The 27,039-nt window shown below is 46.3% G+C and overlaps 1 protein-coding gene across 2 annotated transcripts; it reads left to right on the top strand.

Moving 5' to 3' along the window:
• The first annotated feature begins 4,029 nt into the window (after nt 1-4,029).
• Nucleotides 4,030-26,406, top strand: pan3 (poly(A) specific ribonuclease subunit PAN3). 2 transcript variants are annotated; one of them, XM_055881926.1, is made up of 18 exons: nt 4,030-4,766; nt 5,868-5,983; nt 6,540-6,618; nt 6,770-6,927; nt 8,663-8,807; nt 9,179-9,411; nt 9,539-9,643; nt 9,882-9,939; nt 10,856-11,017; nt 11,153-11,269; nt 11,403-11,504; nt 14,449-14,614; nt 15,145-15,232; nt 16,148-16,287; nt 16,624-16,753; nt 18,799-18,863; nt 18,985-19,123; nt 22,636-26,406. In XM_055881926.1, exons 1-18 carry the CDS (start codon nt 4,436-4,438, stop codon nt 22,777-22,779), a joined length of 2,478 nt encoding a protein of 825 aa, XP_055737901.1. In that variant the 5' UTR covers nt 4,030-4,435; the 3' UTR covers nt 22,780-26,406. The 2 variants fall into 2 exon arrangements, with proteins under 2 accessions (XP_055737901.1, XP_055737900.1); XM_055881925.1 differs by having other exon boundaries at nt 4,032-4,766; nt 6,746-6,927.
• The last annotated feature ends 633 nt before the right edge of the window (nt 26,407-27,039 follow it).

Here is a 27,039-nt window from a genome sequence, read left to right as displayed (position 1 = left end):
GCCTCCGCCATGTATATCTCACTAGGTCAGGGTATTTAAGTCTCCATATATCCACTAATTCCAATATATCCAATGACATTCCTGATTTCCTTAAGTGCCTGAGGGTGATAGTTTGTAGTGTGATTTCCTTTCCGGTCCATAGAGGTATTTAAGACCGTATTAAAATCTCCCACTATAATAATAGAGTCTAGTGTTGCTTGTAGAGTTGATACATTCTTATATATATATTGTCAAAGAAGCTTGTATCATCATTATTCGGACCGTATAGGTTAATAAGCCACATATGTTTATTGTCCAATAACATATTTAAAATAATCCATCTACCTTGAGGATCTGTTTGGACAAGTTGCACATTTGGATCAAAGTTATTATTAATTAAAACCATCACCCCTTTTGAATTTCTTTGCCCATGGGAGAAATATATTTCGCCCCCCCAGTTCTTTTTCCACAAAACTTCATCTAAAACTGTCGAATGGGTTTCCTGTAAACAGTAGATATTATAATCCTTCTCTTTTAGCCAGGTAAATAGTGATCGTCTTTTCTTATTATCTGCTAAGCCATTACAATTGTAACTGGCTATACTTATTTCACCACTTACCATAATGGGACACACCTTTCAATTATTTTTATCAAAATATATGTTAGTAAACGTCCTATTAAAAAGTAACATAATGATTGAGTGTCTATATAGTTGTACCATGACATTTGCATCTCCACTAAGCAAACCTCCAATTGGTCCCCACTATTCCACCCGCCAAAAGCCCCCATCTCGAGTTGGGTTGTCATCCCAATGCCCGGCAGACCACCCCCGACCCCCCGCATCGCACAGCCCCGGACCGACTGGGATCCATCCTTCGATAAGTGCACACAGCACCATCCACCGAACCGAAGCAGATCCATTGCCAAATGCATTTCCATCGCCCTCACCTTCGATTTTTATTACATATTGCTGTGAATCATCCTCTATAGTCCCTAACATCTTTTACTTCTTCCTTCGCAACAGTTGTGGGATACACACATACACCCACACACATTCAGCCCTTACCCCCACACAACCATAAGCTCACCCTCTCAACAATTGCACCATCCCAGAGCCCAACTCAAGATGGGTCATGATTTACAAATGTACTTGCAGTTGCAGCTGCATGAGAAGGCCTGCAAGACCGCGCAAAAAATGAGCATAAATGTAGAGATTTATTTACCATTGTCACATCCTAGATGATGGAGGTCAAATGTACACCTTCTTCTTGAAACACCCACAATACGGTCATCCATTTTGACCATGTTCCCAAGCATCTCCATGCAGTCCGATTGGTTTCGTGCCACCAGGGCCACAATAATATACCCCCTCTCTGAATGTCAGAGTGTGACCCCCTCCCCATGGGTTACTGCAGCTAGTGTTGCCAGCACTGCCACTGCCTGGGTTGGGGGCACCCCACCGGAATCCCCACCGGCTAGGTACAAGGTCGTCAAGGTTCTCATTAGCAGCTTTGAGAATTTCCTTGTTTATTATGCTCTCCCTTTAGGGGGCTTTGGCTTTGCAGGACCAACCCTGCCAAGCAGGCTCAGAATCTTGAGGGGGCAGTGCTGCTCTTGGTCCCTGACCTCATTTGGCTGCATACAGACCGCTTACAGCATGCACATAAAACAGTTATTTCATTACTCACTCACTCAACTTTCCAAACATAAGAAATAAAAATAAACACACACCACACCATCCACACATACTGTGCCTTCTGTTTACTTAGTTTTTATCTTCACTATGTAGAAATAGTGCTTGTGTTCAATTAGTTATATGTGAAGATTTATAGAAAAGCTATATTTTGTATTGTATTGTTACAATCAGTAACCGGGCTTGAATTGTGTTTATTTTCCTCATCTATGAGAACTTTGTCATTTTTAAAATAACCATGGAGTAATCTTTGTGTCTCTGAACAACTGGTTATCAATATATAGTTTATCAACGACGAGAGCTACTCGTTTCGCTTTTAATCTATTTTCTTTGAAAATTGGATACAGAACTTTGCGCCGTTCTGCAATTTCTTTCGGAAACTGATCATTCATGCCAATTTTGGTCCCAGCAAGTCTTTTACCCAGGCTTTTAACCATTATTTTATCTTTAAATTAAGCAAATTTGGCAACGATTGGGCGTTCGTACCTCTGCCCTCTCTGTCCGAGGCGGTGTACACGTTCAAGTTGGATCTTATAGATAACTTTGCGTGGAATCTGAAGCGCTGCAAAAAGGAACTCTCTAACTACAGATTCAGGAACCTCTCCTTCTTTCTCTTGGATACCTGTAAGTACCAAGTTCTCTCTCATGGATCTAGTTTGTATGTCCAGTAAGCATTCCTTCAGAACGTTGTTCTCCTTTTTAAATTCATTCATTTCGGTTTCAATCTTATTGACTGTCCCTTTTAGCGCGTGTGTTTCCTTCTCCAAAGCCGCAGCTTTTTCATCACTGGTCTCGTGTGGCTCAGTTAGTATAGCATGGCGCTTGCAACGCCAGGGTTGTGGGTTTGATTCCCACGGGGGGCCAGTACAAAAAAGTATGAATGTATGTACTTGTAAGTCGCTCTGGATAAGAGCGTCTGCTAAATGACTTAAATGTAAATCACTCATCTCTAGGCTTGCCTTCAACTCTTTTATATCTTTACTAACTAATTCAAGTATACCCAGTTTGTCATTTATTGATTTTAACAGATCGGTTTCGACCTTTACCATTGCTGGTGGTGAGAATATTAGATCATCAGTGTCGGTTGAGGAGTCACGTTTTCGTTTTTGAATCGGTTCCCCTGTCTTACTCTCCGTCATGTTTGGGTGTTGCTTGTTTTCGTAATATTTGTCGATAAATGTCTCTAGTCTTAGGATTTGTTTTGTGTTATTATCCAGATTGAAGGTTATCACCCACCAGATTATTTAGTGCTAATATTTTAGTCTAATTTAACAGATATTTCGAATATTATGTTTTATCTTGAGGTGCTCTACATAACTTCGTTCAGTCCGCCATTACCTTTACGTTACCTTTACGTCCGCCGTCTACGTCCTAAACCAGCAACCTTTCGGTTTATGGCCCAACGCTGGGCTCCAGAGTGGCACAGCAGTCTAAGGCACTGCATCTCAATGCTAGAGGCGTCACTACAGACCATGGTTCGATTCCAGGCTGTTTCACCACCGACCATGATTGGGAGTCCCATAGGGCAGCGCACAATTGGCCCAGTGTTGTCCGGGTTAGGGTTTGGCTGGGGTAGGCCATCACTGTAAATAAGAATAGGTTCTTAACTGACTTGCCTAGTTAAATAAAAAAATGTATTCAAAATACACTCTAACTGCTAGACTACCTATTATAACCTGGTGATGAACTAGAGCCTATAGGCCCTAATGTAATAACCGCTTACGTATTTTATAGCAATATTTCTAATAACCTAATAAAATGAAACCAAATGTATATAAAATATCACACATATTTATTTAGTCTGAAATATTCTCATATTCTCACATTTTCATTGGATTGATAATAATATTATTGTAGGATCATAGGTATTTTACTTTACAGAAATGTCTTTATCAAGTGATTACTTTCATAGTTGCTAACATAATACAAATACCGAGTAATCCAATGACTGGTGAAATGTCAAAGGAATACTGTGCTTAGCCTGCTACAAACAGTCCTAAATGTTGGCTTGCTACAAGGTGACATGACATTCAGCCTTTTTTGTGACATCAGTGATTTACTACATCACAGAGGTTTAATATCACACGTCACTTGCACTTTCATGACTGCATATTCTATACAACGATTGGGTATGGTGACAAACTAACATATTTCTGTATTGGAAATCGTTGGTTCTGTACACAGACAAAAAAGCTGTCCCTCAGTCAAAGCCGCTTCACATGTCACTGGGGCGTATTCATTACGCCGAACCTGTTGCTAAACGTTTCTTAAACGGAAGCAAACGGAACGAAACGGGGCGGGACCTACCTGAATTTGTCTAATAGAAACTGTTGTTTATGTTGCAAAAATGAAACGTTTTGCAACTGTTTGGACTAATGATTACACCCAGTCCGCTGGCTTTTGCGGTAGGAGCTTTGCTTTGTAGCAAGCTACCCATAATGCAATGCTATGCTAGCTGGTTCTTAGCGGAGTAGCCAGAGAGCAGAAAACAACAACAACAAGGGTGAACGAGGCTCAACAACAGGCTAGCTACTAGCTAGGCCAGCTACATGGGTAGCGACAAAAGAGACCAGGATTTATCAAACGCGATGTCCTTATCATCTAAACGTATATGTGAGTGATGCAATTTTAGGTGAGGACGAATCATATTTGCTGTTGCATATCGCTTTGCATTTACATTAATCGAACCCAGCTCGAGAGCAAGCTAACTAGCAATCGACGTCTCTCTATGCTCGAATATTTAACGGCGGCAGCAGCGGTGCCATGAACAGTGGACTCCCAGCTTCAGCTGCTCCGCTCGGGGGTGTCGGAATACCCTGCGTCAAGGTGAAGTTCTGCCGATACTACGCAAAGGACAAGACTTGCTTTTATGGGGACGAGTGTCAGTTTTTGCACGAGGAACCGTCCATGGCAAGCATGTCTCTTCACGGTGGAGGAAGCCCTGTCCCTTTATCCATGTCAGGAGGAGCCGTGACGGCAGCGGGGTATCCGCTTAGTGCACCCCCGGCCTGCCCGGTAGGGGTGCCGACCGTCACCAAAAAGAGCGACTCTCTGGGGTCTGCAGGCACGGCTCTGGATGGACAGCTGTTAACCAGTGAGTATGCTTGGTCTGGTTGCCCCCTGTTCGACACGACAGGGCCTAGTACATCCTCATCGGTGGTTGTTGGTTTTGGGGCGAGTGAGTGGCTTTGTTAAAATTGAGCCCGGGGATTCTCTGAGGCCTCTGCCCCCAAAAACGTGTTTTTTCAAGCTACATAATCAAGCATACCTAATTAAAGTGTCTGAGCCCTAAAGTTTTCATCCAGCGTCGACGTTTGAGCTCTTTCAAATAATGCATTTAGCTAACTGAGACAATTCAGTGTTTTGTATTTGACCGCTTCAAGACGTGAGTGGGCAAATTCAGACAATCATTGGCTAACTTGTTAACTATCAAACTATGGCTAAACAACTTAGCCTAGCCATAATCAACTCTTGCAAAATCAAAGTTTGTGGCAAATTAACGTTTACACAACTCTTGCAATAGCTAAGTTAACGCGCTAGTTAATGTGGAATAGTTTGGAAGCGAGATATTTTATCATTCTTGTCTTCATGCATGAGTAGGATGGCTAGCTAGCTTACATGCTAACCCAAAACAGCTGCTGCAGTGTTATGAAGTCCCTTTACTTAGTAGCTAGTTAGCATAATTAACTAGCAACATATTGCAACCACCACACAGCTGTATGTGATATCATTGAACTATGCACAATAACACGTTTGATTGCAACGTGGATATTATCATTTTGCACACAAGTTGGCTAGCTAGCTGACTGAATATAGTTGAAGTGTTTACATCTTCTCAAGAAGCTTGCTGATTGGCTACTCATCTGTAACGGACCAGTCCTGCAAATGAAGACAGTCAACATTAGTTAAACGACTTTTGTGCATTACGTGAATTTTGCTTCACACAGCCATTTAATGAATGAGATTCTTGTTGACTCTTTAAGGGAGAAAGTGAGCTGTTCTTTAATTTAGATGTTTTCGACCAGCAACTGGCCAAACAATACATTAGGCTGATAGTCTGTATGGCATCGTTTGTCTCAGTCTCCATAATGTTTTCCAAACATTGAATAGGACATTTACCAGGACCATCCAGATCTTGTGCCTGTGTAGTAGAAGGGATGTCTGATTCTGAACCCCTCATCCCTGTCCTCTGCAGTCCCTGGTATGGAGGGTGGGAGTGATGCTAATCTGACCAATTCCTACTTCAGCAGCAGCTTCATTGGGGTCAATGGCTTCGGGAGCCCCGCAGAGTCTAAATACTCAATGATGCAGGTATGACCAGCCTCAGAATTAAACTATATAGTACTGACTGAACAGATGCACTCAAGTGTTCCGGTACCAGCTTTAGAACTACTGTAAATGAGGAAATATGGGTCAATTACTGAATGATAGTGCTACTTGGCTAATGTGGAAAAGGTGTTCTTCTTGTATGTTAATCAGAAAGTCTGGTTCAGTACTGGTCCAAAGACTATTAATTACGTAGGCCTAGGTGCTTGTTTATTTCAATTGTGCACATATGTAGGCTATTTAATCTGTAATTCAACCAGATTTATACACCTAAGCAGAATTCCAAGACAATCAGCCAGTGATGCAGATACTAATGGGAATTATTTTGCTGCAGACAATGACAAACAAAACACAGATGCTTAACAGTGTACTCTTTTAGTTGGCTAACATATCCTAGCAAAGCAAACAACCCTGATTTAAAGAAAATCAGGGTTGTTTGCTTTGCTAGGATATGTTAGCCAACTAAAAGAGTACACTGTTAAGAGTACACTAAAAGAGTACACTGTTAAGCATCTGTGTTTTGTTTGTCATTGTTTTGTAGAGAATGACCAGCAGCAGCAGCAGCAGTTCTCCCAGTCTCCTTGATGATGGTGCAAAGAACTTTAGCCACAGCGCTCACGGTAAGAAGTTAGAACCCAGCACCTACAGAACACTTTATGTATCAGATCATTGAAACTAAAAACTGTAGAATTGTAATTGAAACTACTTTTAACTTTTTGATTGGAACACCCATGGAATCACTGACAGATCTATTCCATGGAACCCTCGCAGTTGGACCAGGTCAGAGTTGTGGGTCGATGGAAAACTCCCCTTGGACAACACAGTCTTCGTTCCCTCTTCCTCTATGTCCTCTTCCAGATCCAGTTAGTTCTCCTATGTCCTCACTCTTCAGTGACTTTGGTGCGCTGAGCATATCACAAAGGAGAAAGGTAAGAGCACCACTACCCTGGGTCCTGGTGCGGTTATCAACCAAGGGTAATAGTTGGATTTTGAGGCGTCTATTGTGTTTTTTTTAGGGCCTACGGTGGAAAATAGTTCAACCTAAACCCATCCGTGGTGGTTGGGTTGTGTGTTTTCTCTAGCTCATCCTGTCTCTGTTGGTTGTTTTATACACTCCTTTACGTATTTATTTGGACTAAAACGTTTAATTTGGCTCTGTACTCCAGCATTTTGGAATTGAGATCAAATGTTTTATGAGGCAACATTACAAAAAGTCACCTTTTTTATTTGAGTGTGTTTTCATGTTTTTTTAATATTTAGAAATGGAGGTGTCATAGGTATTTGGAGAAATTCCATTTATAGTATATTCAATTTAGTCAAGTTTAGTATTTGTTCCCATATTCTTAGCACGCAATGACTACATCAAGCTTGTTACTCTTCAAAGTTGTTGGATGCATTTGCAGTTTGTTTGGATTATGTTGTGCCCAATAGAAATTCATGCTAAATAATGTGTTGTCATTTTGAAGTCACTTTCATTGTAAATAAGAATATAATAGGTTTCTGAACACTTCTACATTAATGTGGATGCTACCATGATTACGGATAATCATGAATGAATCGTGATTAATGATGAGTGTGAGAGGCATATCATACGCCCCCCAAAAATGCTAACCTCCCCTGTTATTGGTTATGGTGAGAGGTTAGTATGTTTTGGAGTTAGGATATAAAATGCTAACCTCTCCTGTTATTGGTTATGGTGAGAGGTTAGTATGTTTTGGGGGCATGATCTTTGTGGATCTGCAACTTTCCCACTCATCATTGTTCACGATTTATGGCAAAACCAATTGCATTACCGCTAAAACCAGCTTTGATCGGTCTTAAATATCCCTAGTTGCATTGAAATTGGCATATTTGTACACTTTTTTAAGGACACACCTAAAATATTTCCATCTCTCCCACCTCAGTGCAAACCAGCAGATTTTTAGACCGGTAAATTGCTGAACCTGGTGCGAGAGCTGGAAAGTGCGCCAGATGCGCCAGATTTTACATGATGAAATTGCAAACTAACGTGCGTTTGACAGTTCTGAACTCCTTACCGCCAGCTGAAAATAGAGCCCTATAAATGAATTTATCCAAATAATAGTGACACCTTCAAATGAAGGGACTAGATACTTTTATTTCTAAACGATTAAACGGATGTGTATGAAAATACCCTCAAATGAAGTGACATTCTGTACTATCATCCATGGGCGCAACTTTCACTGGGGACGTTCTGAAATTTTATTTTTGTCTCCCCGTGTTTTATTATTGAAATGTGATACAAAACGAGGCAATAGTGTGCTTTAGGACCATGTGGACACACGCCTCAGAGGGATCGGGTAAGCTGTTTGGAGTATTTATCCAGTCGGATAAAAAAAATTATGCTGCCCCCCCCCCCACTTCGAAAACTAAAGTTGCACCCCTGATGTCTACTCATATAAAACATTTGCGCTCAAATCCAAAATGCTGGAGTATAGAGCCAAATTAAAAGTTTTAGCTTCACTGTCCAAATAAATACATAGAGAAGTGTATGTTTTCCAGTATGCGATGAAGCCAAAGCTGCTTACAAGGAAACAAACATTATACTAATACAATCTCTGATGAAGCAGAACAACTTAATCTAATTCTAATATCATGCATCTCTCGCTCTTTCTCTCTCACGCTCCCTCTCGCTCGCTCTCCCAGGCTCCCAACCCTACAGCCAATGAGTTCATCCCTAAGGGGGTTCCCCGCATGGCCACTATGGTCCAGTCCAGTGTTCCAGCCTTCCCCTTGCCCCTCTTCCCCCACCCCAGCCTCAGCAGCTCCACCGCCGCTGCCCTAGCACCCGGTGAGCCACCCACTACAAAAACCACTTCATTCTCTGACTTAGAACCAACCAACCAAGGGGTTGTATTGCTTTCAGCCTTGCTGTCTTTTTGCACCATATCGTGGATATGTCAGGTTGAGTGAGTTTGCAGTGTAGAGGTTCTCTAATGATGTTACTTCCAATTGTTCTCCTGGCAACCAGGTGAATGGACTCCATACAATGGAGATGCTCTAGAAAAAACAGCAGACAATGTATTATTCAAGTATATCCCCAACATGATGAATTCCACCATAGTCAGTCACCCGTTAGTCAGAACAATGATTGGAGCCATTCCAATGAACTCTGTACCTCTGTTTAACCAATGTCCTCTCTGGTATCACCCCTCTCCACAGGGATGTCTCTTTCTGCAGGGTCCTCCCCCCTCCACTCCCCCAAAATCACCCCCCACACCTCCCCCGCCCCTCGCCGGCGCAGCCACACCCCCAACCCCAACAACCCCAATCCGGCTAACTACATGGTGCCCACCAGTGTGTCTGACCAGGGGGCCCACATCATCCAGAAGGAGACGGTGGGGGGGACCACCTACTTCTACACCGACAATACCCCTGCTCCCATGGCCGGGATGGTACGTTCCATTTAGTCTGCCCTTACTTGAAGACAGTGAAAATAAATTCCTCATTATCATCAGTGGACAGTCAGTTATGATTTCTCCATCAATAGGAAGTGCAGTCATTAAATGTGTTTCTGTGCAGGTGTTTCCTACCTACCACATCTACCCCCCCACTGCTCCCCACGTGGCCTACATGCAGCCCAAAGCCAACGCCCCGTCCTTCTTCATGGCTGATGAACTCCGACAGGTACCCCCCCCCGTCTCTTATTTGTCAGTATCCATCTCTCTCTCTCTCTCTCTCTCTTCATCCCCCTGGTTCTTCCTGTCTGAAACCCCAACTTTCTGTTTCCAACTTTCGGTCCCTTCTCTTTTTTGCCCTGTCTCCATATTTCACTCTTTCTCTCTTATCTACCTGGTTCTGTTTGTCTGGTTCTTTTCTATTCCTCCAATCATACTGTGATGTCATTTTCTGTGGTTCCCTCTAGGAGCTGATAAACAGACATCTAATCACCATGGCTCAGATCGACCAATCAGAGAACACCGGTAAAGCATTCCTTCCCTGATTGGCTGAACAGAGGTAGTGGAGGGGCTATTATTGGGTTATTGGAGTTGTGGACAGTTGATATGTGTTCTGACGTTGTGGTCATTGTTGGACAGTTGAAATGTGTTCTGACGGTGTGGTTGTGTAGCTTCTGTTGCGGTCGATGTGGAGTTTCCTTGCAGGCTGAAAGTGAGACTCTCATTTGAGTCACGTCTCTGTCTGTAGGATTCCTGACGACAGTTTACACACACACACACACACACACACACACACACACACACACACACACACACACACACACACACACTGGTTGGTTTGTAGAACATTGTCATGTTGTTCAACTATAAAAACTTGTAACTGAAGATGAGTGTCAACTGATGTAGTTGATGTAGACATTGTGTGCTGGTGTATATACACTGTGTACACCCCCCTTTGCCCTCAGAACAGCCTCAATTTGTCAGGGCAGGGACTCTACAAGGTGTTGAAAGCGTTCCACAGGGATGCTGGCACATGTTGACTCCAATGTTTTCTCACAGTTGTTAAGTTGGCTGGATGTCCTTCTTGATAAACTTGGGAAACTTGAGTGTGAAAACCCCAGCAGCGTTGCAGTTCTTGACACACTCAAACCGGTGTGCCTGGCACCTACTACCATACCATGTTCAATGGCACTTAAATCATTTGTCTTTCCCATTCACCCTCTGAATGACACACAAACACAATCCATGTCTCAATAGTCGCAAGGCTTAAAAATCCGTATTTAACCTGTCTCCTCCCCTTCATCTACACTTGTTAAAACAAGTGACATCAATAAGGGATCATAGATTTCACCGGGTCAGTCTGTCAAGGAAAGAGCGTGTGTTTCTAATGATTTGTCCACTCCGTGTACATGTGTTCTCATGATGTGTATCCCTGTCCCAGGTGTTCCATCTGAGGTGGACAGCTACCACAGCCTGTTTCCCCTGGAGCCTGTCCCTCCTCCCAACCGCCTGCAGAAGACCAGCAACTTCAGCTACATCACTTCCTGCTACAAGGCCGTCAACAGCAAGGACGACCTGCCTTACTGCCTGAGGAGGGTACATGGTGAGACCACACACACACTTTGCCTTCATGTCCTTGAGATTTTAAATGATCAGGTCTTTTCTCAGCCTTGATTGAAAATAAAAAGTTTCTTGAGTGGTCATGTTCTCTAAATGTCTTTCCTGTGTGTGTGTTCAGGTTTCAGGCTGGTGAACACCAAGTGTATGATGCTGGTGGACATGTGGAAGAAGATCCAGCACTCCAACTCTGTTACCCTGAGGGAGGTCTTCACCACCAAGGCCTTTGGAGACCACTGTGAGTTGTGTGTGTGTGTGTGTGTGTGTGTGTGTGGGGGGGGGGGGGGTCTCTAAGTGTGTTTCCATTGGTTTTTGTTTTCAGTGTATGTTTGATTCATAACCCCCACGCTAACCTGTTGTTTCTCTCTCAGCGTTGGTGTTTTCCTATGACTTCCATGCGGGGGCAGAGACCATGTTTAGCAGGCACTTCAACGACCCCACTGCCGACTCCTACTTCACCAAGAGGAAGTGGGGTGAGTCTTTGTCCACCTCTTTTATACTGACCCCAATGCATTCCCCCCTCCACCTCTCTCATACTGACCCCAACGTACTCCCTCCACCTCTCTCATACTGACCCCAACGTACTCCCTCCACCTCTCTCATACTGACCCCAACGTACTCCCTCCACCTCTCTCATACTGACCCCAACGTACTCCCTCCACCTCTCTCATACTGACCCCAACGTACTCCCTCCACCTCTCTCATACTGACCCCAACGTACTCCCTCCACCTCTCTCATACTGACCCCAACGTACTCCCTCCACCTCTCTCATACTGACCCCAACGTACTCCCTCCACCTCTCTCATACTGACCCCAACGTACTCCCTCCACCTCTCTCATACTGACCCCAACGTACTCCCTCCACCTCTCTCATACTGACCCCAACGTACTCCCTCCACCTCTCTCATACTGACCCCAACGTACTCCCTCCACCTCTCTCATACTGACCCCAACGTACTCCCTCCACCTCTCTCATACTGACCCCAACGTACTCCCTCCACCTCTCTCATACTGACCCCAACGTACTCCCTCCACCTCTCTCATACTGACCCCAACGTACTCCCTCCACCTCTCTCATACTGACCCCAACGTACTCCCTCCACCTCTCTCATACTGACCCCAACGTACTCCCTCCACCTCTCTCATACTGACCCCAACGTACTCCCTCCACCTCTCTCATACTGACCCCAACGTACTCCCTCCACCTCTCTCATACTGACCCCAACGTACTCCCTCCACCTCTCTCATACTGACCCCAACGTACTCCCTCCACCTCTCTCATACTGACCCCAACGTACTCCCTCCACCTCTCTCATACTGACCCCAACGTACTCCCTCCACCTCTCTCATACTGACCCCAACGTACTCCCTCCACCTCTCTCATACTGACCCCAACGTACTCCCTCCACCTCTCTCATACTGACCCCAACGTACTCCCTCCACCTCTCTCATACTGACCCCAACGTACTCCCTCCACCTCTCTCATACTGACCCCAACGTACTCCCTCCACCTCTCTCATACTGAGCCCCCTTTCATGACCCCCTTTGTTCCTCACCGCGTCTCGTTTTTAAAAACTTGACTTGTTCCTAACAGGTTTTCTCTATGTCCCGGAGTGAATGTCTTGTGTAGTGATTTATTTTGAAAGTATAGACATGTCCGTCTGTGTGAGGGGTTGTGTGTGTATACAACTAGTGGTGTCTGTCTCTGTGAGGTGACCGGTGCTAACGGTTTCTCTGTGAGGTGACCGGTGCTAACGGTTTCTCTGTGAGGTGACCGGTGCTAACGGTGTCTCTGTGAGGTGACCGGTGCTAACGGTGTCTCTGTGAGTTGACCGGTGCTAACGGTGTCTCTGTGAGGTGACCGGTGCTAACGGTGTCTCTGTGAGGTGACCGGTGCTAACGGTGTCTCTGTGAGGTGACCGGTGCTAACGGTGTCTCTGTGAGGTGACCGGTGCTAACGGTGTCTCTGTGAGGTGACCGGTGCTAACGGTGTCTCTGTGAGGTGACCGGTGCTAACGGTGTCTCTGTGAGGTGACCGGTGCTAACGGTTTCTCTGTGAGGTGACCGGTGCTAACGGTTTCTCTGTGAGGTGACCGGTGCTAACGGTTTCTCTGTGAGGTGACCGGTGCTAACGGTTTCTCTGTGAGGTGACCGGTGCTAACGGTTTCTCTGTGAGGTGACCGGTGCTAACGGTTTCTCTGTGAGGTGACCGGTGCTAACGGTTTCTCTGTGAGGTGACCGGTGCTAACGGTTTCTCTGTGAGGTGACCGGTGCTAACGGTTTCTCTGTGAGGTGACCGGTGCTAACGGTTTCTCTGTGAGGTGACCGGTGCTAACGGTTTCTCTGTGAGGTGACCGGTGCTAACGGTTTCTCTGTGAGGTGACCGGTGCTAACGGTTTCTCTGTGAGGTGACCGGTGCTAACGGTTTCTCTGTGAGGTGACCGGTGCTAACGGTTTCTCTGTGAGGTGACCGGTGCTAACGGTTTCTCTGTGAGGTGACCGGTGCTAACGGTTTCTCTGTGAGGTGACCGGTGCTAACGGTTTCTCTGTGAGGTGACCGGTGCTAACGGTTTCTCTGTGAGGTGACCGGTGCTAACGGTTTCTCTGTGAGGTGACCGGTGCTAACGGTTTCTCTGTGAGGTGACCGGTGCTAACGGTTTCTCTGTGAGGTGACCGGTGCTAACGGTTTCTCTGTGAGGTGACCGGTGCTAACGGTTTCTCTGTGAGGGGACCGGTGCTAACGGTTTCTCTGTGAGGGGACCGGTGCTAACGGTTTCTCTGTGAGGGGACCGGTGCTAACGGTTTCTCTGAGTGTGGTAAAAGGGTGTAGGGGGTATTTGGATGTTTGTGGTGCCAGCACTGACAGTTGCTGGTCTGTGTGATAGTAGGGATGTCGTGTGTGTGGTTGCTGGTGTGCTCATGCTGTAGTTGGGGTAGGGGGGAAGCTGTGGCTGAAACTGATCCTGAGACAGGTGCTATAGCTACTAGGCAGGCCCAGAGGAAGCAGAGCCTCTCAGCCTCTCTGACCTCTGTTGTAATTACTACTCTATATCACACTAACACCTCTCTCAAGTGTTCATTGTGTGTGTATGTCTGTGACTACGTCTCTTGACATTTGGTTCCCAAGTGGCGCAGCGGTCTAAGGCACTGCATCTTAGTGCTTGAGGCGTCACTACAGACACCCTGGTTCGAATCCAGGCTGTATCACAACCAGCCGTGATTGGGAGTCCCATAGGGCGGCGCACAACTGATCCAGCATCGTCCGGGTTTGTCCGGTGTAGGCTGTCATTGTAAATAAGAATTTGTTCTTCTGACTTGCCTAGTTAAATAAACAAAACTGGCCTAGGAAGTTGATCCTTTTTATTTGAGAAGCCTCTACGTGTTTCTAATCATGTGAGTCTGGTGCCCCCCTGTAGGACAGCACGAGCCCCCACCACCCCGGCAGCACGCTGGTCTGCTTCCTGAGTCTCTGATCTGGGCCTACATCGTCCAGCTGAGCTCAGCTCTCAGAACCATCCACACTGCTGGCCTGGCCTGTAGGGTCATGGACCCCAGCAAGATCCTCATTACCGGCAAGACCAGGTACACACACACACCTTGCACGCACACACACACACGCACACACACACACACCTTGCAGGCACGCACACACACACACACGCACACACACACACACACACAAACACACATGCAGACCTTGCAGGCACACATAATGGTGACCAAGGTTATGGATCTCAGCAAGGTCCATGTTTTCTGATACCAGGTAGAGACACAGATTTTTAATGTGACGCAGTGTGGTCAGAAACTGATAGCTACTTCAAACCAGTTCAATGTTGCAGCTGCTGTCTCTGTGTAGTCCTGAATTCCCACCATTTTTGCATTGCTTGATTGTGGGCAAGCTACCTAAAGTTCCCTGCTAGGGAACTGTGTATAAACCATTGTGTCTGCAGCCCCCGGATGCTTATCTGGTGGCTTATTTCCTGTACAGTACAGTGAAAGCAGAAGCTCTGTATTAGTCCTGACTTCCTTTTTTCAGACGGCAGAATGTGGAGAACGCGCACACACACCCACCCACACACACACACCGCTCACCATGCCGTTTGTCCCTGCAGGTTACGGGTGAACTGTGTAGGGGTGTTTGATGTCTTAACGTTTGACAACAGTCAGACCAACCATGTGACCCTCATGCCACAGTACCAGGTACAGTAACCCCACTGTCTGTCAGTCTGGCAGAACATAGCCTAGTTCTGATTCAGATGGACACATGGTTCTGTTCTGTACCCTGTTCGTGTGTGTGTGTCAATTTTCCTTCCTGGTATTCCCATTCAAACTGGAAATGTGTATTTTGTCAAGGACTTTAGTGGCCACACTGTATCAGCCATTTTGTTAGCCACGGTTTCTATTTTAGCATCTGCCACTGCCACACAGCTAGTTTGGAGATAAAAATATGAGATTGAGATTGGACATTGTCTACACTAGCTGCGGCAAGATGTTGCATGTCGCCTGTACATGATAGGAAGCAATTCAATGTATAGAAGCCATGCAGGTAAGTGATGACTTCAGTTGAGTGAATATGGTAGGCTGCTAGTGTAGTGATGACTGGTGTAATGTAGGGCTGGGACGATACCAGTATTCTTTCGATGGCAAAAATGTAAACATGAAGCAGACCTCACTCTTTGTTCCATTAATAACCTGCTGTATGTAAAATAATGTGCTATAGTTTAGAAAATAAATACATGTGACTCTGGGTGACAACATAATGTTTGTTTCCAACATTAGGGCTGTTTTCCTAAAGAAGTTAAATCAGCTTTGTGTTTTGTTTCCTTGCCACGATAGTAATGAGTATCTCAATAGTGGTATCGTCCCAGACCTAGTTTCATGTATGAATGAAGCCAGAGAGTTGATATGTCACTACCTGTCATTTTATTAGATTTTTTTTATGGGAAGGAGCTTGGGTGGGAAATCTCAGGATACCGGATACAGTTTTAAATCCTAGTGTGTGTCTGTTATACTTGGCTTTGTGAGATGTTGACCTGATTTTCTTTGAAATGGTTGAGTTGGCCCCTCCCTGTAGTGTGTGTTTTATTAACCCGTTTCTCGTGTGTGTGTGTGTAGCAAGCGGACCTGATATCCCTGGGCAAGGTGGTGCTGGCCCTGGCCTGTAACTCTCTGGCTGGAATTCAGAGAGAGAACCTGCAGAAGGCCATGGAGCTAGTGTCAATCAACTACTCATCAGACCTCAAGAACCTCATCCTGTAAGACACCCACAGACAGAACCTGCACAAGGCTAAGAAGCTGGTGTTAATCAACTGCTCACGCATCTGCAACAAACACTCACATATGGCATCACATGTCCAACTCCAGTCCTCAAGGGCCGAGTGTCTGCAGGTTTTCACTCTTCCTTTCCACTTGATTGATGAATTAAAGGTCATTACTGAGTAAGGAACTCCCCTCACCTGGTTATTTGGTCTTAATTGGACACAAATTGAAAGACAAGAACAAGAGCCTCAGATGTGGCCCTCCAGGAATTGAGTTTGACACTCCTGCGTTGTTAGTTTGGACTGACTGAAGTAATGCTGTCTGTGTTGTAGGTATCTGCTGACAGAGCAGTCAAGGCTGCGAAGCGTCAATGACATCATGCCTATGATCGGAGCTCGCTTCTACACACAGCTGGACGCATCACAGATGAGGAATGATGTCATCGAGGAGGACCTTGCCAAGGTACACACACACTAAGTTTTCATCCAATTGGTGATAGATTTTCATGTGAATATTCTCACATCTGCATACACACAATATGCATATTTTCCCACCAGAGATGTTTCCATCAAATTGACTTGTTGCAGATAAAAGGCTGTGCGTAATTACGTAGTTCAAATCACTTTTGCACTTAAATTCTTGCAAGTTAAATGGATTTCCATCTCATTTTCTACTTTACAGATGGGTTTTGTCATAAATGTTGCGTTATATAGCGAATGTGTCCACTCTGGTGTTGGTATGTGCGCTCTAGCCAACAGCTGGCAGATGCAGCGAGTGTAGACTACCTACATGATGAGATTGTTATGGACAAAAGAGCATTATTCTGTGAAACGGCAGCCAAGTATCGATCATCATGCCACCAGAGTTAACTTCCCCACCCTGTGAAGTTAATCAGAACTTAATCTGTAGCCTAATAAACGGAATGGTTTTCTGAGTTGTAGTGGGAGGACCACACACCATATCATCGTGTGACTCCAAGTTGACTTCGATATGATGGTTAGTTATTATATCAATATTTGCTCATAAAGGCAATTCCACCGCCATTTCTTGCATAATTAATTTGACTGACGCAGAGATCTCACCTTGTCAAGCATATTTAGTATTGTCGACATGTTTCCATCAGGCCTGTCGTGACCCTTTTTTTTTATCCGTCATGTACTTTACTCGCATAAAAAGGCTGGAAACCTGGTGTGTGTGTTTTTGTGATGCCACCTCTGCTCTGTAGAAGGCGTGGTGAAGGGAAGGCACGCAAGAGGGTGAGGAAGGAGAGGGGTGTGAAGATACAGGGTGTGGGCTGTGGGCCCTCTGTCCACACTCTACAGCTTCTGCTTTCCTCTTCTGTCCTGCCCTCCCCCTTCTTCAGTTTTGTTTTGGTGCTTGTATCAGGGAAGAGAGGAGTGAGTATGTCCTGTGCGAGCGGTTCTGCTGCCATCTTTAGCATTAAACAGGAAATGCCACCTTTCAGTCGATCAGTTGTGTATGTGCGAGAGTCATGTTAGTCCCTTGGTGTGGGGTTCCTGTTCAGATGGGTTTCTGCTAGTATTTTTATCCACAATAACCTTCATGCTTTTACATGTACTTCTCCTTCCTTACATACAACACAGATAAGCACCACTGTTTCGAATTGTGTTACCAACAGGAAATGGTGTGTGTGTGTGTGTTCATGCTCTCTGTGGGTTTGCATTGATGGTGACTTATTTAAAGGAACAATCTGCAGTTCAAAATCTAAAAAAGTGTCCACCCCAGCCTCTGTTTTGGAAAATAGTTGAAGGATAGGACTGGAGAAATGTAACCACTCTCAAATTCATAGATTTAGCTATGGATGCAAGGACTGACTGTCCGTGAGATCAAAATTACTATAATAATATTTAGCGGACACTTTAACCAAAGTGACTTAGTCATGTGTGCATACATTTTACATATGGGTGGTCCCAGGAATCGAACCCACTATCCTGGTGTTACAAATGCCATGCTCTACCAACTGAGCCATAAAGATTTGATCAAAATATTGAGGCTATATTTATAATTTATATTCTTCAAGGATCAATGGGTATATACCATTTCATTTAAAAGGCCAACAATGTATTGCAGATTGCCTGTTTAACTCCAGTAAAGTAATATACACTGAGTGTACAAAACATTAGGAAAACCTGCCCCTTCCATGACAAAGTTACCAGGTGAATCCAGGTGAAAGCTATGATGTCTTATTGATGTCACTTGTTAGATCCACTTCAGTCAGTGTAGTTGAAGGGGAGGAGACAGGTTAAAGAATGATTTTTAAGCCATGGATTATGCCCCGACAAATTGAGGTTGTTTTGAGGACAAAAGGGAGGGTGCAGCTTGATATTAGGACTGTTTTGTACACTCAGTGTATAACTAATACTACCACCTACAGTTCACACAGACACCTCTTCCAGTTGAAAATAATACATTTTCACTTGACTCATTGTGTTGTGGTTCTAGGAGTATGATATTTGACTGATCAAGTTGTTTTCTATCTGTTGTAGGAGGTCCAGAATGGTCGTCTCTTCCGCCTGTTGGCCAAACTGGGCACCATCAACGAGAGGCCAGAGTAAGTACTGTATCACTCTGAAGTAAATGTTTCACATTGACCAATTGACTCTCCCTTCATTTCACACTTCTACAAGCTCTCTTCACTTGTAGGTGTCTAACTTTGTGTCTCTCTGTGCCAGGTTTCAGAAGGACCGTACGTGGTCGGAGACGGGGGACCGGTATCTGCTGAAACTGTTCAGAGACCACCTGTTCCACCAGGTGACGGAGGCTGGGACCCCCTGGATAGACCTCAGCCACATCGTCTCCTGCCTCAACAAAGTATGTCTCCTCCTCCTGCTTCTCTTTCTGTATTTCTCTCTTTCTGCCTCTCTCTTCTCTGGGTTGTTCTCACCCTTCTTTCTGTCTTTTACTCAGTGCTGTCTCTCGTCACTAATCTCTTTTTCTCATTCTCTTCTCTCATTTCCCTGTCATTCCCTTCTCCCTTGTGCCTTCCTCTCACCCTGCTCCACTCACTCACTCACACTCCACTCCACTCTCCACTCACCCTCCCTCCTCTCCACTCACCCTCCCTGCTCTCCACTCACCCTCCCTCCTCTCCACTCACCCTCCCTCCTCTCCACTTACCCTCCCTCCTCTCCAATCACCCTCCCTCCTATCCACTCACTCACCCTCCCTCCTCTCCTCTCCACTCACTCACCCTCCCTCCTCTCCACTCACTCACCCTCCCTCCTCTCCACTCACTCACCCTCCCTCCTCTCCACTCACTCACCCTCCCTCCTCTCCTCTCCACTCACTCACCCTCCCTCCTCTTCACTCGCTCATTCTCCCTTCTCTCCACTCGCTCATTCTCCCTTCTCTCCACTCACCCCCCTTTCTCTCCACTCACCCTCCGTCCTCTCCTCACTGTCCACTCACTCTCTTCTCCTCACTGTCCACTCACTCTCTTCTCCTCACTGTCCACTCACTCTCCACTCACCCTCCCTCCTCTTCACTCACGCTCCTCTCTCTCCACTCACCCTCCCTCACTCCACACACTCTTCTCCTCTCTCCACTCACTCATTCCTCTCCACTCACCCTCCCTCCTCTGCACTCGCTCTCCACTCACCCTCCCTCTGCACTCGCGCTCCACTCACCCTCCCTCCTCTGCACTCACACTCTTCTCCTCACTCTCCACCCACCCTCCCTCCTCTCCTCTCCACTCACTCACTCTCCGTCCTCTCCACTCACCCCTCCCCCTTCTCTCCACCCTCCCTCCCTCCTCTCCACTCACTCACTCTCCCTTCTCTCCACTCACCCCTCCCCCTTCTCTCCACTCACCCTCCGTCCTCTCCTCACTCTCCACTCGCCCTCTTCTCCTCACTCTCCACTCAACCTCCCTCCTCTGCACTCCCTCCCCCTTCTCTCCACTTACCCTCTTCTCCTCTCCACCCTCCCTCCGATTTCCCTCCCTCTACTTCACTCACCCTCACTCTCAACTCACCCTCTTCTCCTCTCCACTCACCCTCTCCTCTCACCCTCTTCTCCTCACTCTCCTCTCACCCTCTTCTCCTCTCCACCCTCCCTCCGATTTCGCTCCCTCTGCTTCACTCAAACTCCCTCCGCTTCACTCACTCACACACTCCCCACCCACTCACCCTCTTCTCCTCACTCACCCTCTTCTCCTCTCCACTCACCCTCCCTCCTCTCCTCACTCCCTCCGCTTACCCTCCCTTCTCTCCTCACTCCCTCCTCTCCTCACTTTCCACCCTCTTCTCCTCACTCTCCATCCTCTCCACTCACCCTCCTCTCCACTCACTCTCCATCCTCCATCCCTCTTTTCCACTCACCCTCTTCTCCTCTCCCCCACTTTTCCTCACCACTCACCCTCCTCACCACTCACCCACTTCTCCTCTCAACTCACCCTCTTTTCCTCACTCTCCACTCACCCTCCTCTCCTCACTCTCCACTCACTCACCCTCCCTCCCTCCTAACTTTACACTCACTCTCCACTCACTCACCCTCCCTCCCTCCTAACTTTACACTCACCCTCTTCTCACTCTCCACTCACCCTCCCTCCCTCCCTCTCCCCTCTTTCTGTGTGAGCCACTTGTTTTCAGATATATATATATATATCTCTTCCTGTGTGTTACTGTATTGGTGCTCAGCTGAACTAGCAGTACTTATCTCTCTCTCTCTGGTCTCTCTGTGTAGCTGGACTACCAGTCTAGCAGTACTTATCTCTCACTCTCTCCCGCCTCTCTGTGTAGCTGGACTACCAGTCTAGCAGTACTTATCTCTCTCTCTCTCCCGTCTCTCTGTGTAGCTGGACTACCAGTCTAGCAGTACTTATCTCTCTCTCTCTCCCGTCTCTCTGTGTAGCTGGACTACCAGTCTAGCAGTACTTATCTCTCTCTCTCTCCCGTCTCTCTGTGTAGCTGGACTACCAGTCTAGCAGTACTTATCTCTCTCTCTCTCCCGTCTCTCTGTGTAGCTGGACTACCAGTCTAGCAGTACTTATCTCTCTCTCTCTCCCGTCTCTCTGTGTAGCTGGACTACCAGTCTAGCAGTACTTATCTCTCTCTCTCTGGTCTCTCTGTGTAGCTGGACTACCAGTCTAGCAGTACTTATCTCTCTCTCTCCCGTCTCTCTGTGTAGCTGGACTACCAGTCTAGCAGTACTTATCTCTCTCTCCCGTCCCTCTGTGTAGCTGGACTAGCAGTACTTATCTCTCTCTCTCTGGTCTCTCTGTGTAGCTGGACTACCAGTCTAGCAGTACTTATCTCTCTCTCTCCCGCCTCTCTGTGTAGCTGGACTACCAGTCTAGCAGTACTTATCTCTCTCTCTCCCGTCTCTCTGTGTAGCTGGACTACCAGTCTAGCAGTTCTTATCTCTCTCTCTCCCGTCTCTCTGTGTAGCTGGACTAGCAGTACTTATCTCTCTCTCCCGTCCCTCTGTGTAGCTGGACTAGCAGTACTTATCTCTCTCTCTCTCCCGTCTCTCTGTGTAGCTGGACTACCAGTCTAGCAGTACTTATCTCTCTCTCTCTCCCGTCTCTCTGTGTAGCTGGACTACCAGTCTAGCAGTACTTATCTCTCTCTCTCTCCCGTCTCTCTGTGTAGCTGGACTACCAGTCTAGCAGTACTTATCTCTCTCTCTCTCCCGTCTCTCTGTGTAGCTGGACTACCAGTCTAGCAGTACTTATCTCTCTCTCTCTCCCGTCTCTCTGTGTAGCTGGACTACCAGTCTAGCAGTACTTATCTCTCTCTCTCTCCCGTCTCTCTGTGTAGCTGGACTACCAGTCTAGCAGTACTTATCTCTCTCTCTCTCCCGTCTCTCTGTGTAGCTGGACTACCAGTCTAGCAGTACTTATCTCTCTCTCTCTCCCGTCTCTCTGTGTAGCTGGACTACCAGTCTAGCAGTACTTATCTCTCTCTCTCTCCCGTCTCTCTGTGTAGCTGGACTACCAGTCTAGCAGTACTTATCTCTCTCTCTCTCCCGTCTCTCTGTGTAGCTGGACTACCAGTCTAGCAGTACTTATCTCTCTCTCTCTCCCGTCTCTCTGTGTAGCTGGACTACCAGTCTAGCAGTACTTATCTCTCTCTCTCTCCCGTCTCTCTGTGTAGCTGGACTACCAGTCTAGCAGTACTTATCTCTCTCTCTCTCTCCCGTCTCTCTGTGTAGCTGGACTACCAGTCTAGCAGTACTTATCTCTCTCTCTCTCTCCCGTCTCTCTGTGTAGCTGGACTACCAGTCTAGCAGTACTTATCTCTCTCTCTCTCTCCCGTCTCTCTGTGTAGCTGGACTACCAGTCTAGCAGTACTTATCTCTCTCTCTCCCGTCTCTCTGTGTAGCTGGACGCGGGCGTGCCTGAGAAGATAAACCTGGTGTCTCGTGATGAGAAGAGTGTTCTGGTGGTGACCTACTCGGACCTGAAGCGCTGCTTCGACAGTACCTTCCAGGAGTTGCAGCAGGCCGCTGCCACTGGCCCCCTGTAGCGCCCCCGCCGCCCCCCACACACAGGCAGCGGGGTGGGACTGCCTAAACCCGGAACCTGAAAGCACATTATTGCACTACATCGGAGGACCAGGTGCATAGTGATGACATCATCAAAGGGGGCGGGACTTGCTGGATCAGTCACATACACTGTCTTAGCAACCAGGAAGGCTTTTCTAAAGCAGATTTTTTGGGGGGACAGAAATGGAAGCTGTGACGATGACAACAAGGATGATGAACACTGCATTATTATATTTTAGAACTGGGGAACAAAACGGATACTAAAAAATAAACCAACCGCGTGGTATTGAACTTTTTCCTGCTTTTTTTTCTGTGGAGGGTGCACTAAGATTTGACTTTTAATGAATGTGTGAGTGGCCTACAAGATGCATCTACAGACAGAGGTGAAGTCACAGACACAGACTGAGAACTGAATATAAATCAGTCTTTCTACTGCGTATCTCTGCTGGAGACCACACCCCTTCATACCAACACATTGAGACGGGACAGACCACTGGATGCTTTCTAAGGGGGTGGTCAAAGAACCCATTCATGAAATGGGCCGGTCCAAGTCAGCCTTAGTTGTCGGTTCCCACTCAAAGGACAACCCACTGAGTTTTGGAGGGTGCGGGTTGGGATGGGGACTCTGTTAAAACAGACCATTGAGGGGTGTGTTGGGTTTTTCTCCCGATGGCCGTGTTTGTTAGAGCAGAGTCATGCAGGCCAGGCAGCACCTCCTTTATTGCTTAATGATGGACACTATTGTGGAAACTGTTGTGACACAAATTATGAACTCTGGGGATGGAACTGTTTTGTCAGCTCTGGGGTAGAACCCATGGATTGGGCATAACTAGAGAATGGAGCCAGTTCTGCCTCAATTATTTTCTTTGCTGTCTCCCTCTCTCCCTCTCCTGAAGGGTCCCTCCCTCTTTCTCCCTCTCCTGAAGGGTCCCTCCCTCTTTCTCCCTCTCCTGTAGGGTCCCTCCCTCCCTCCCTCTTTCTCCCTCTCCTGTAGGGTCCCTCCCTCCCTCCCTCTTTCTCCCTCTCCTGAAGGGTCCCTCCCTCCCTCTTTCTCCCTCTCCTGAAGGGTCCCTCCCTCCCTCTTTCTCCCTCTCCTGAAGGGTCCCTCCCTCCCTCTTTCTCCCTCTCCTGAAGGGTCCCTCCCTCCCTCTTTCTCCCTCTCCTGAAGGGTCCCTCCCTCCCTCTTTCTCCCTCTCCTGTAGGGTCCCTCCCTCCCTCCCTCTTTCTCCCTCTCCTGTAGGGTCCCTCCCTCCCTCCCTCTTTCTCCCTCTCCTGTAGGGTCCCTCCCTCCCTCCCTCTTTCTCCCTCTCCTGTAGGGTCTCTCCCTCCCTCTTTCTCCCTCTCCTGTAGGGTCCCTCCCTCCCTCTTTCTCCCTCTCCTGAAGGGTCCCTCCCTCCCTCTTTCTCCCTCTCCTGAAGGGTCCCTCCCTCCCTCTCCCTCCCTCTCCTGAAGGGTCCCTCCCTCCCTCTCCTGAAGGGTCCCTGGTGACCTCTTCGTTTGAGAATACGTTATGCTTTTTGTGATTCTTTCTAGCTGGTTCTTCTCATTTTACTCTGCTGTAGTGCAGTGATGCATGATGGGACATGGAAGGGACAGTCTTTCTGCCTCAACACAAACTTTATTCTGTGGACCAATTCCAGCGGTGGCGAAGTGGATTGTAGGAAGGGGTTTTGAATCATTTTAAGAAAATGTGTTTTTTATTTGACCTTTTAAGATCATGTGACACACAACGTGCTGGAGACACCGATCAGCGATGACCAGGAGTCACCTTTCACCTTTGACCCCTTCCGGAGGTCCCCTGGGTTTTTCCCCTGAAGTGTGCTCTCATTCACACCCTCTCATGGCTTTAAAAATAATGGATTGGCATAAGATGATGGGAACTCCAAACCATGCTTATACCAATCCAATGCCTTTGAATTCATAATGGGTAGTAAAGGAGTGTACACATCAGGGAGAAGGATGGAGAATTGGTAAGGGGGGTGGGGTGGTGGCTGTTGCACTCAGAAGCAAGGATCAATTCAGAAGGGTGAAACATTCAAAGCGTTTTAGAAATGTATTATATAGATCATACCAAGACTTCTAGTCACATGAGAAGGTAACTGTCTATTCTATACATCAGTTCTATGTGCAACATTCAACCCTATTGAATAGACCCTCTTTTGGATGGTTTGGAATTCTCTCAGGACAATGGACAGCTGCAGGGGCCCTTTGACTGAATGTTTTTGGCCGTCATTGGTCGCCCTTTATCCAGTCAGATTGGTGTGGGCGGGACTCTTAAGTGGGGGTGGGGGGGGTGGGGTACTGTGGGGGGAAATTGTGAGGAGATGGATGCTCCTAAGCACAGATCTAGCATCAATTTACCGTAGTCCAGTCTTACCTGAACTACTAGGGGGATGACAACATATCTGACCCTATGTCAGTTGTTAGGGGCATCTTCTACCTACTCCATGAGGTGAGCTGTGAGTTGGCTATGTTAGAATCATGTACTGTTTCCTGTTTTTAGTGACATGATCAAGACCGAAAGCATATTTGGTGAATGTGGTGCTTAGACCCCTATCTTTAAACCAATCTCTTACACACACCCATACCAACACACACCCATACCAACACACACCCATACCAACACACAGCCATCCCTATCCACACATGTCAACGTTTATCATATCACCATCATGACACACACTCCAGTAATACTAGCGCTAGTGATGCGCGGGTCAGCTGTTAGTTCACCCATACCCCCACCCGCAATTGCTAAAAGCCCATCTGCAACAACCCGACTGTATGTGATAGGGAAAATGTGAGGGCTGCATCCAACCCTAACCTGCTAATATAGAAAACGCTCTGTTCCCTTTGTTCTCTTCATTTATTGAACAATTATGTTTTTCTTCAACATTTCATCAATTATGAACAGTAGCCTAATGTTTTGCTGAAACAAATGTGAAACAATAAATGGATATATTTTAGGCCGACTGCCTGTGGGCTAATAGCCTCTACCAGCATATGAATTAAATAAAACATCTAATGAAATGTTGTGTGTATATATATATAAGGCTTAGAAAAGAAATACGCTGTTACACAAAATAAAATTTTGAAAACCAAAGTAGCCACTGTCCAGTTGAGACTATAATGGCCTACTTTCGTCTTTCTTTTGCAGCACTGTTGAGAAACAAAATAGCGTCCTCTGTGCTAGGTTAGTTGGCACGCGTAGTCTGCAGTTAGGCCCTGAAGCTTAGGTTTACACACTCATTTCTCTAATTAAAGAAAAACCTCAATATAGCCTATAGATATGAGTTACACAATTATACATGTACAGATTTTTTTTTAAATTATTTTTTCCCCCTTCACTTTATTCAACCTGCCACCCACCCACCCTTCATCCGCACAATATTTCAGGCCCCTAAAACCCTTGCCCTGCGGATATAACCTTGTTGTATGAGTCAACCCGTGCATCACTAACTATTGCTGCCTTTCTCCCACACACACAGCTCTCTCCCCCCACACACACCTCCATCACCATCTTAGTATGTTTTATGCCCCTCTTGTGTTTGACTAAAATGTTGTAATTTTTGTGTGTACAGCAGTATTTTAATAAAGAACACCAAAACATAGTGTGTTTGTCTTCTAGGTTCATGCTGGTGAGAAAATAGGATTGTGTTGTCAGTCAGCTTGCGAAGTGTGGTAACTCTTCTTTGCTTAAACATTTTAAATGTGTTGCGAATACATGCACGTGTCAGTTAGCCACTGAGTTCTTTGCACTATCATGCATGTTATATAGAACTTCTACACCATACCTCAGCATCGTTTGGAATGGTTGGACATCAGTTTGGACACCTACTCATTCAAGGGTTTTTCTTTTTACTATTTTCTACATTGTAGATTAATAGTGAAGACATCAAACTATGTAATAACACATTGAATCATGTAACCAAAAAAGTGTTAAATCAAAATATTTTAGATTATTCAAAGTAGCCACCCTTTTCCTTGATATGACAGCTTTACACACTTGGCATTCTCTCAACCAGCTTGACCTGGAATGCTTTTCCAACAGTCTTGAAGGAGTTCCCACATATGCTGAGCACTTGTTGGCTGTTTTTCCTTCACTCTGCAGTCCAACTCATCCCAAACCATCTCAATGGGGTAGAGTTTGGGTGATTGTGGAGGCCAGGTCATCTGCTGCAGCACTCCATCACTCTCCTTCTTGGTCAAATAGACCTTACATAGCCTGGAGGTGTGTTTTCGGT

This window comes from Salvelinus fontinalis, chromosome 25, assembly GCF_029448725.1.
Source record: "Salvelinus fontinalis isolate EN_2023a chromosome 25, ASM2944872v1, whole genome shotgun sequence".
In the NCBI taxonomy this organism is placed as follows: domain Eukaryota; kingdom Metazoa; phylum Chordata; class Actinopteri; order Salmoniformes; family Salmonidae; genus Salvelinus; species Salvelinus fontinalis.
The sequence above is the reverse complement of the archived record's forward strand: the minus strand, read 5'-3'. Positions and strand labels throughout refer to the sequence as shown.